Source organism: Galeopterus variegatus, unplaced genomic scaffold, assembly GCF_000696425.1.
Source record: "Galeopterus variegatus unplaced genomic scaffold, G_variegatus-3.0.2 Scaffold524, whole genome shotgun sequence".
NCBI classification, from domain to species: Eukaryota; Metazoa; Chordata; class Mammalia; order Dermoptera; family Cynocephalidae; genus Galeopterus; species Galeopterus variegatus.
Window position 1 is genome coordinate 617,264 of NW_007726635.1, and position 11,408 is coordinate 628,671.

The 11,408-nt window shown below is 44.7% G+C and overlaps 1 protein-coding gene across 2 annotated transcripts in view; it reads right to left on the bottom strand.

The window, feature by feature from the left end:
- The window catches only part of LOC103588089 (chromosome unknown open reading frame, human C1orf159), a 25,942-nt gene extending 15,799 nt beyond the window's left edge, over window positions 1–10,143 (bottom strand). For both annotated transcript variants that reach the window (XM_008569686.1, XM_008569685.1), the window contains exons 1-2: window positions 9,449–10,143; window positions 984–1,107 (exon numbers count right to left, since the gene is read on the bottom strand). In XM_008569686.1, coding sequence (XP_008567908.1) covers window positions 984–1,107; window positions 9,449–9,496 — 172 coding nt within the window. In that variant the 5' untranslated portion in view covers window positions 9,497–10,143. The remainder of the gene's footprint in view (window positions 1–983; window positions 1,108–9,448) is intronic.
- Window positions 10,144–11,408: the final 1,265 nt, after the last annotated feature.

Here is an 11,408-nt window from a genome sequence, read left to right on the forward strand (position 1 = left end):
AATATGTATACAATTATCGCGCATCCGCGCCTTGCTGTCCCAGGCGTCACCAGTCGCTCGGCGGCCAGGCGCTAGTGGCCCGGCCCGGCCCTGCGGGAGCCTGCGCGTCAGGACAGCGGTGCGGCCGGCGCAGGTGCAGATCGGCCCGCGGGTTCGGGTTCTGCGCGGGCTCCCCTTCCGCCGAGGGCGAGGGCGGCGCGGCCGGGACCGCAGCAGAGGCCGCCGATGCACCCCGTCCTGCAGAACCCTGCCTTCCACCCACAGCCGGTTCCCCGTGGGACCCTCAGTCTCAGCTCCCTGACTTCGCCACGGGAGAAGGCCTGGGGACACTAGCTCGGGTGGAGAAGCAGGTGTCCAGAGCTGTGGCCCAGGGTGCCTCCAGGCGCGAACCCGCGGACACGGGGAGGCCGCGTGCAGAGCAGGTCGCAGCACTAGAACCCCAGATACGGGCCGCCAAAGTGAGAAAGAAAGAAACACTCGAAGCTGGACAGCCCGCGTGACTTAGTGCTAAAGCCGCCGCATTTCTAATGACACCAGGGAAAACCAGCACCCACCTGCACAACCTTGAAGTAGTAACATTTGTAAGAATTTTAAACAAGTCTCTGTTAACTACCAAGGTGGCAGTCATAATTCTACGGTCTTCCCCCGGTACCCAATGGGGATTGGTTCCAGGACCCCCTGAGGATACCGAAATCCTGGGATGCTCAAGTCGCTGGGGGGAACGGTGTAGTGTTTGCGTAAAACCTACACACATCCTCCTGCATGCTTCAAATAATCCCCAGATTACTTATAATACCTAATACAATGTAAATACTATGTAAATAGTTGTTATACTATACTGTTTTTAAATTTGTATTTTTTTTTCCAAGTATTTTCCATGTGCAGCAGGTTGAATCTGCAGATGTGGAACCTGCAGATAGGGAGGTGCGACTATAATCTCTCCCAAACACGGCTGGATACATATTTTGACACATAAAAGTTACCTCTAAGAAGACTCTTTATTTGATACAGATAGGGGCAGGGTCGAAGCAGCGCGTGTGCAGGGGAGTGTCTGGTCCTCAGGACATGACTGGCAGCAGCAGTCCCTGCTCCATTTCCAGGCGGGTCCTCGGAAGAAACAAGAAGACGTTTCAGGTGGGGCTGGGGGTGAGGAACTTCTCTCTTGACTGGCCTAGGGCCCACCCTGGGGTCCTGCACACACGCCCAGGAGGGTGGAGGCGAGGGAAGGGTGGGGAGTCTGTTCTGTAATTCATTGTATGCTACATCCAGTCCAGGGCATGGTGGGACGGGGTGCCGAGGTCTGCAGCAGGGGCATGGTCCTGGGAAGACTCGCTAAGTGCGCCTCCTGCCCCCAGTGGTCCATGCCTGCTTTATTAATTTCATTTGTTTGTTTCTATTTTTCACTTTTACACCCGCTTTAAAAGACAGTTTCAGCCCATTAAAATGCATGCTTTCCCCTGACTTACCACCTCCTTTCTACTACATGAAATCCTTTCAGATAGCAACCAACTCATTTCACAGACACACCTCTCACCTCCCCTTATAGGATGGGACCAAAGCTCATCTTTTCTTTTTGTCCATTTAAGATTTGCTCAGCAGAGACTGTCTTCCCCTGCTTCATAGAAAACTCTGGACTTCACGGACCTGTCTGCTCACTCTCTGGTAAGGGCCATGTTAAATCACAAAACACCATTTTAACTCAGGAATTAAAAGTGCAAGATTTCAGTCAATACTTTCATCTGCTATTTAGCCAACTTTACTGAGGTATAATTTGCATACAATAAACTACATTCATTTAAAGTACACAATTTGGTGAATTCTGGCAAACTATACGCCCGAAAAGCCACCACCACAACCAAGATGGGCATCTGCACTGCATGCGGCAGATGCCTCGCACCCCTCTATGGTCCCTCCTCCCCCAGCCTGACCCCAGGCATCCACTGGGTTGATCTTGTCACTGAAAATCAGTCTGTGTCTTCTACAGATCTACAAACATGGGCCGTGCAGGGTGTGCACCTTGTGTCTGGCCCCTTCCACTCAGCAGAGCGAACTTCCGACTCATCCCTCCTGTTCATTTGTACTCCGTTCCTCCTTGTGGCTGAGTGACATTCAAATGGGCCGTGCAGGGTGTGCACCTTGTGTCTGGCCCCTTCCACTCAGCAGAGCGACCTTCCGACTCATCCCTCCTGTTCATTTGTACTCCGTTCCTCCTTGTGGCTGAGTGACATTCACTCTGCTGTGTGGATACACGCCGTTCTCTTACCCATTCACCTGCTGATGGATACTTGTACTGTTTCTAGCTTTCGGTGGTCATGAGTAAAGCTGCCACACTCATCCTTGCACATGTGTTTGTGTGGACATTTGTTTTCATTTCTCCTGGGTAAATACCCAGGAGTGGAATGGCCGGGTCATGGGGAGGTCTCCAAGGATCCTATTTTTTTCCCCCGGTCATCCCCCTCTTTTTTTTCAGACTGAATTTCTATTGCTGTCTTTGAAGCCACTATTTTCTCTCATTTCCATTCTGTTATGCCCATTTGAATTTTTTATTTGATGTTATACATTTTTATTTCAAAAATTCCTATTTGGCTTGCTTTTTCTATTCTCTTTCTCTGCTGAGATTTCCTATAACTTTTTCATTGTGAGCGTATTTCCTTTACTTCATTGAGCACCGTGATTAAGCCTGCTTCACAGTGCTTGCTTAGTCACTCCAGCACTGGGTCATGATGCAGTTGGAATCTATGGTGTCTCTTCCTTTGAGAATGGTTAATATTACCCTGGCTCTTCCTGTGTTGGGTAATTTGGATTGTATCCTGTACACTGCAAATATTATGTTGTGGAGACACTGGATTCTGTTATATTCCTCTGAAGAGAACTGATGTGTTTGCTTAGCAGGCAATTAATTTCATTAGATTCAAGCTGCCAACTTTGCCACACCTGCTCATGTCTCAGTTCAGAAGGCCTCTCAGACTGCCCTGCACATGCATGGTTCAGGGGTTTGCCAGAACTTTGAGCAGTTTATACTCAGAATTCCTCCCCTCTGGCTCTCTATCTGGGTTTCTCTGCCTACTCTCCAGCAGCTGTGGTTGCTTGGCTCCTCCCCTGACTCCTCTAACAAGGAAGACAGTGCATTTTCTGTCAGTGCATCAGTGTGTCACTCTGGGCAGAGATACAGCAACAGTAAACTCATTCTGCACTGGTTGCTTCCCCCAATTTAAACCACCCCCACAACCTGCCTGCTTGCACATATTCCCCAGGTTTCCAAGGCAGGTGTCTCTTCCTCCTGTCCAGGTGTAGGACTGTGCCCACGGGAGGGTTACTTTGTTAGCAGTTTATTCTTCCATACTGAAAGCAGAACTCCATTATATGGCTTTTTGTATCCGGAAACCAAAGCAATTTGTTTCCAAATGGTGGGTGCAGGTGTTGTTTCTTAAGTGCTGTCAGCAACAAGCCTTCAGCAGTAGAATGCTTGGAGAGAACAGTAGGCCTCCAGCCTTATCTTCCCAGGGCAGGACTAGGATGTGTAACTACAAATGAAGACAGACTGTCTGTGTTGGCCTCAGGGAAGCAAACTGAGGATGCATGCTAGAAAATTCTTCTCGGCTAAGAATAAGTCTAGTTGCAAAAAAATAAATTTAAAGCAATAAGTTATGCTGCACATTATTGTGTACCCTCCTTCATCTTTAAAGCATTCCCCAAGAATTCTCAAATTAATAAATAATCTTGAGGTTTAATCTCTTACAAAAAGTAATTTTCGGGCCGGCCCGGTGGCGCACTGCTACAGTGTGCCGCTTGGGAGTGCAGTGGTGCTCCCGCCGAGGGTTCGGATCCCACATGCAGACTGGTTCCCGCTCACTGGCTGAACGAGGTGCGGGTGCAACACCGAGGGTTGCGATCCCGTTGCCTGTCCCTGTCCGGTACGGGCGCAACACTGAGGGTTGTGATCCGTTGCCGGTCACGAAAAAAGACAAAAAGGAAAAAAATAATAATAATAATTTTCTAGCCATAGAACTATGTGTGGTTAGGATTGGCCTTTCACACCCATGTGAGTTTGAGAAAGAAAAAGACATCTCTTTCTGCTGTAGATACTGGATGTAAACCTGCTTACAGTCTAACAGCAGCAAGAACCAATGCTTACATAGTAATTGTGTGCTAACTGCTATGCTGTGTGACTTACATGTATAAACTCATCACACTCTCCCAACAATGCTGAATATCACCCACTTAAAAAGATGAGAAAACAGACTTGCACGAGATCACATGGCAGGTATGTGGCAGGGTTGGGACTGGGCTGGGTCCTCTGGCTCCAGAACCCATACTTACCCACTGCTTTAAACTGGTGTCTGAGGGTTTTTCAACTGAACTGATGAATGCTCTTTGTGTTACAATGTTCAGCTAATACGTTCAGCATGACTGGCCAAGTACAGTGAAATTCCATAGAAATTCTCAATTTAACAAGTAAAGGTATTTAAGATTTAAAATTTTTAAAGACTATTAACTAAAGTAAAACTAAGAACAGCGTGTTGTAGAATTTTCTAGCATATGCAGAAGTAAAATATATGCCAACAAGGGCACTAGGAGTGGGAGGAGGTAATTGGAGTAAACTATATAAGTTTCTCACATTGTTTCTGAAGTACAAAGTATTTTTTAAAGGTAGACCATAGTAAGTTAAACATGCATATTTAATCTCTAGAGGAACCATTAAAAAATAACACAAAGAGGGCCGGCCCGTGGCTCACTCAGTAGAGTGCGGTGCTGATAACACCAAGGCCACGGGTTCGGATCCTATATAGGGATGGCCGGTTGCTCACTGGCTGAGCGTGGTGCTGACACCACCAAGCCAAGGGTTGAGATCCCCTTACCGGTCATCTTTAAAAAAAAAAAAAGAAAGAAAAAAATAATAATAATAACACAAAGAAGCAGAACTAAAAAGTCAGGAGAGGAGATAAAATAGAATAAAAAAAAAAAAAACTTGACTCACCTTAAAAAAAAAAGGAGAAAATGAGCAAAAAAAACCAGATTGGAAAAACAGAAATCAACATCAAGATGGTAGACTTAAACCCAAACATGCTAATAACTGCATTAAATGTAAATGAACTAAATACGCCAACTAAAAAGTAGTGATGAACATCACTAGTCATTAGGAAAATGCAAATCAAAACCACAATAAGCTCCTACACACCCATTAGGATAGCTATCATCAAATAAATAGAAATAACAAATGTCCAGGATGTGGAGAAATTGGAACCTCTTGTGCACTCTGGTGGGAATGTAAAATGGTGCAGCTGGTGTGGAAAACAGTGTGGTGGTTTCTCAAAAAGTACAACGTAAACTTACTATAGGATGCAGCAATTACACTTCTGGGTCTATACCCAAAAGAACTGAAAACAGGGTCTTGAAAAGAGATCTGTACACCCATGTTCAAAGCAGCACAAAAGGTGGAAGCACGTGTCCACTGACAGATGGACAAACAAACTGTGCTCCAATCACATGATGGAATATTATTCAGCCTTAAAAAGGAAGGAAATTCTGACACATGCTATAACACGGGTGAACTTTCAGGACATTGTACTCAGTGGAATAAGCCAGGCACAAAACAACAAATACTGTGTGAGTCCACTTACTTACATGAGGTACTAGAGTAGTCAAATTCATAGTGACAGAAAAGACAATGTAGTTTAGCAGGGGCTGGGGGGGAGGGAAGAATGGAGCACTACTGTTTAATGGCTGCAGAGCTTCAGTTTTGCAAGATGAAGCGTTCTGGAGATGGATGGTGGTGACGGCTGCACAACAATGTGAATTGTTTACTACCACAGAATTGTATATTTAAAAACAGTTAAAATGGCAAATTTTATGTTATGTACATTTTACCACAGTAAAATAAAGTATGGAAAAAATAGAATTAGATAGTGTATATAAAGTGCTTCAATAAATGGTAGTTATTATACTCAGAAAAAAAAAGAGATTGTCAGGTTGGATAAAAAAGGAAGACCTAATGGTTTACTCTTTAAAAGAAACAAGCTTTAAACATAAAGACACAGACAGATTGAAAGTACAGCATGGAAAATGACAGTACACACAAATACTGAGCATCAGAAAGCTTGTGCCGATAAACTGATATCAGACAAAGGGACTTCAGCAGAGTACTGCCGTGCATAAAAGAGGGACCTTTCACAATAATAAAAGGGCCAATTCATTAAGAAGATAAATCAACCTTAAATATGTATACAATTAGTAAAATGCTCTAAAGACATGAAGAATAAATTGACAGAACTAAAAGGAAAAAGACAAATCTACAGTTGTGGCTGAAGACTTTAATATACCTCTTTCAATAATTCATAGAACAAGTAGACAAAAAAAAATCAGTAATGATACAGAATATTTGGGTAATATTATCGACTAACTCAACCTACCTGACAATTACAGAACACCAGACTCCACAGAAGTGGGATACACATTCTTCTCATATGCTGTTTTAGTCCGTTTTTGTTACTTATAACAAAATACATGGAACTGGGTAATTTATAAGAAAACAAAATTTACTGCTTACAGTTTGAGGCTGGGAAGTCCAAAGTCCAACTCGTGGTGGCGACAGTGACCCACGGATCTCACATTGCAAGAGGGTGGAAGCAGAGAGAGCAGAGAGAGCGAAAGACAGACTCTCTTCTTTTAAAGCCCTCAGAACCACGCCCCTGACCACCATTATTAATCCATTCACCACTGCAGGGTCCTACAATCCAATCACTTCTTCAAGGCTCCACCTTTCAATTACCATAATAGGACTTCCCACCCTCTTAACAGTCACAGTGGGGACCAAGTTTCTAATACATAAAACTTGGGGGACGCAATTAAGCTTCAGTGAGTTTTGGGGGGACATAATTCAATCCACTACAGACTCCAAAATTAACCTCATACTAAAACAGGAAAAAGATACAACAACAAAGAAGAAAACTACAGACCAATATCCCTAATGAAAACAGAGGCAAAGATCCTCAACAAAATACTAGCAAACAGAATCCAAGAACACATTGAAAAGATCATTCACCATGATCATGGGTCAAGTGGGATTCATCCCAGGGATGCAAGGATGGTTCAACATATGCAAATCAATAAATGTGATACATCTCATCAACAGAATGAAGGAAAAAACCCAAATGATCATTTCAATAGATGCAGAAGAAGCATTTTTTTTAAAAAGATGACTGGTTAAGGGGATCTTAACCCTTGGTTTGGTGTTGTCAGCACCATGCTCACCCAGTGAGCCAACCAGCTATCCCTATATGAGATCCGAACCCATGGCCTTGGTGTTATCAGCACTACACTCTCCCGAGTGAGCCACGGACCAGCCCCCAGAAGAAGCATTTGACAGAATCCAACAGCCTTCATGATAAAAACACTCAATAAACTAGGTATAGAAGGAATGTACCTCAACACAATAAAGGCCATATATGACAAACCCACAGCTAATCTCATACTGAATGAACAAAAATTGGATACTTTTCCTCTGAGATCTGGTACTAGACAAAGATGTCACTTTCTGCATTCTTATTCAGCATAGTACTGGAAGTTCTAGCCAATGCAATAAGGCAAGAGAAAGCAATAAAGGGCATCTAAATTGGAAAGGAGGAAGCCAAAGTATCCCTATTTGCAGATGACATGATCATATACATAGAAAACCCTAAAGACTTCACTGCCTATGAGATGGGCCTGGAGTATCTTATTGTGCCAGAAAGTACAGAAACGCCTGAAAAACACAAGGAGGGAGGCACGCCAGAGAGACACAGGAGCCACAGGAGCGCGCTCGCCATGGCCAGCATCACACAGCACGAGTGGAAGCACAGAGCTGAGTGCAGGGTCCTAACCCACAGCGCACAGCAAATGCACACGAGTCCACGCTGACAGAGGTGAGTGATCGACACACGGGTCATGGGGAAGAGAAGAGCCCTCCTTGCAGAAGGACTCCACGTAATACTGCAGACACCCCCCCTGCAGGAGGCAGGGCTGGACCCCGCGACTCGCTTGCAAAGGAGAGAGCAGGGACATCTGCAGACACCACCCCAGCCAGGTGAACCAGGGCGACAGTCCTGGCACATCGTGTGGACATCGGGGGCCCCTCGTAGGATGGGACAAGCCGGCACCTCACATCTGCGTGCTCTTTCCAAAACCCAAACCCAGCCCAGTCACCAGAAACCAAATCGGACATACCCAAACTGAGGGACATTCTACAAAGCACTTGACCAGCTCTCCAGAAAGAGCACAGGAGGGGAACCAGGTCTGGGCATCTCCACGGTGACCACCACATGGTCTCAGTTCCAACACTGCATGACATGAGAGGCTGACGTGAGGGAAAACTGATCTGTGCAGCTTTTCTGTAAGTCTAAATTGTTCCAAATTTTTTTTTAAAAATTTAAAAATACACTAGTAATAAATAAATAAGCAAGTCAAGAATGAGGGGTGACATTCACAATACACGTATCTGACAAAAGCCTGTATACAGAATATGTAAAGGACTTTACAATTTGGTAATAAAAAATGGGCCTTGACCAGACACTTCAGAAAAGCATACGAATAGGTAATAATCAGATGGAAAAGTGCTCAACATCGGTAAGCATCAGAGAGATGCAAATTACAGCCGGGAGGAGACACCACTCTACCGCCCAGCTGTGGGGGGCAAACCAGCTGCAACTTTCACACCCTGGACTCACTCGCAGGTATTTTTCCAGAGAAATAAAAGCATATGCTCACCGAAAACCTGTGCAAGAGTGTACGTAACGTTCTCAGTCACAAACACCAGAAACCCAAACATAAGGAACCCACCCAAGTGCCACCACTGGATGGAGGGCACTGTGGCACATCCCAATGCAGCAACACGGAAAGTCTCAAAACAGCATGCCAAGCAGCGGACACACAACTTCGTGCTGTGACTCCACGAGAACCAAAGGGGAAACCTCACAGCAGCGCTTGCTGCTTGGTTGATTTGGGGGAGGCACGGGAAAGACGTACAAGGTGACCTTCAGGGGTGATAGAAACACTCCATATCATGATAGGCGTGTGCGTTACACAGGCGGATGCATTTGTCAAAACTTGTGAAACTGGACACTTACGATCTGTGTGTTTCCCTGTATGTAAATTATACCTCAATAACTAACTAAATAAATGCAATTCATTTCCTACTTTGAAAATCTTATTGGAGCCAAAAAGCTTAATAATGGGGTAAAAAGAAATTTGTACAAGGCAATGAAAAATTTGGTGAGAATTTAAATTGTACTCTATGCTCATCCACAATTCTTTTTTCCTTAGAAGAATAGGTTTCTGTGAAGAAATAAAGCCTTCAGTTCCCTGTGATTTTTAAGTAAGTATCATATAAAGGTAACTAACTGTGTGAGCAGAACTATTTTCCCCTGTAGGGTGACCACCCAACCACCACTAGGGCTACCACACAAATACCCACTGCAATCCCAGTCTCGCAGGTGGCCGTGGCTGAAGAGGGGGGTGGCATAGGTGGTCCCTCAGCTCCTGTTTCTCACACTGTTGAACCCTGGTGAACACAACACAGGAGGGCCGGCTGGCGTCCCCACCGCATCCACGCAGGTACTGCTGGTCACCTTCACGGCCAGCAAAGGAAGCCAACCTGAAATGCAGCTTTCAAGACAAAGTAGGAACTGGCCAGGAACTATAAACACAGGCCTCTCAGTACAAAATCCCATCTTACACTTGATAGAAAACAAATGCTGCAACCTATGCAAATGGCTGTAAAGAAACATTCCAGGCTGCTGCCTGGACCTGGCACACACCAGTGGGGCTGGACCGCGGGGAGCCTACGAGCTGGCCACGCCGACCCCAGGGGAGGCAGAACCCTCAGGACTGTCACCCGAGGAATCAAAGCTAATACAGAGAAGGTCGGCAATGCAGGGAAGGACTGGCAGGGGTGTGTGGGGGTCCCAGGACGCCGCTTGTGGCCCAGACGTCTCAGGTGACCGCCATCAAGACACCTGCTTGTGCCGCTCTGGGGAGGAATATTGGGGCCGGGATGTGTCCGGGTCAGGAAAAGAAACTTTCTGCATGATCCGGATTTTATTTCCTTCTATGGCTTCTAAAACTAACGTGGCCATTAATGATCCTGGCTCAACACGAACTACTGTCCAGTGGCTCTTAACGGGGAGGGAACCAGAGTAATCGGGTCCGTTATTGAACATCCCCCCGGGTTAAACCACGGACAGAGGAGGCCGAGCTCTGCCTCCTCCGTACACCGCGGAGACGAGACAGACGCGGGGAAGCGGGGAAACGGCGCAGACGGCTTCGGAAGGAGCCGTTCCATCCGCCGGAACGCTGTGCTCTGAGACGCCGTGAGAAGCGCGCCCGAACCCCGGTCTCAGGTCGCACCCGAGCCGGCCGTGCCCCGAGCACTCCCGGAGAGGCACCGTGCGCAACCGAGCTCGGGCGGGCGACGTCGGGGCCGNGTATATTCACCAAAACAGACCATGTGCTAGACCATAAAACAAACATCAATGAATTGCAAAGGATTAGAATCTTATGGAGTATATTTATTCTCTGACTATAATGGAATTAGAATTCAATACCAAGAGATATTTAGAAAATCTCCAAATATTTGGGAGTTAAACAAATGGACTTCTATATAACTCATGGGTCAAAGAAATCACAAGAGAAATTTAAAATTATTTTTAACAGAAAGACATGAAATACAAAATTTCAAATCTCGCATAAGAAACTAAACCAATGCTAAGAAGAAAATTCATAGCTTTAAATACCTATGTTAGAAAAGACAAGTATAAAATCACTGATCTATGCTTCCATCTTAGATAGAAAAAGAAGAGTAAATTAAACCAAATTACATGGGTGAAAGGAAATAATAAAAACAAGAGTGGAAATGAATGAAAAGTGAAATAGAAATGGACAAAAAATAGAGAAAATAGTAAAATGGATAACTGTAGCAAGAATAATCAAAAAAATGTCAGCAGAAATTATCAATATCAGAAATGAATGAGGAGACGTAACTATTAATCCTACAACTATGACCAGATAATCAGTCGATATTATAGACAAATATATGCCAATAAATCCAACAACTTAGATGAAGTCGTCAGATTTAATTATTTAAATTTATTTAAATTTATTTACAAACGACCAAAAATGACACTAGATGAAGCAGAAAATCTGAATAGTCCTGTAGCCTTCAAATAAATTGAATTCATAATTTAAAAACTTCCCACAAAGAAAACTACGAACCCGGATAGCTTCAGTGGTAGAGTCTTTCAAACACTTAAAGAAGTGACACAACTATTACACAAAATCTTTGAGAAAATAACATGGGAACATGTCCTAACTCATGGACATGCTATAAATCCAGCCAGCAAGACCTAATGACATCTTAGTACAACCCTGACAGAAAC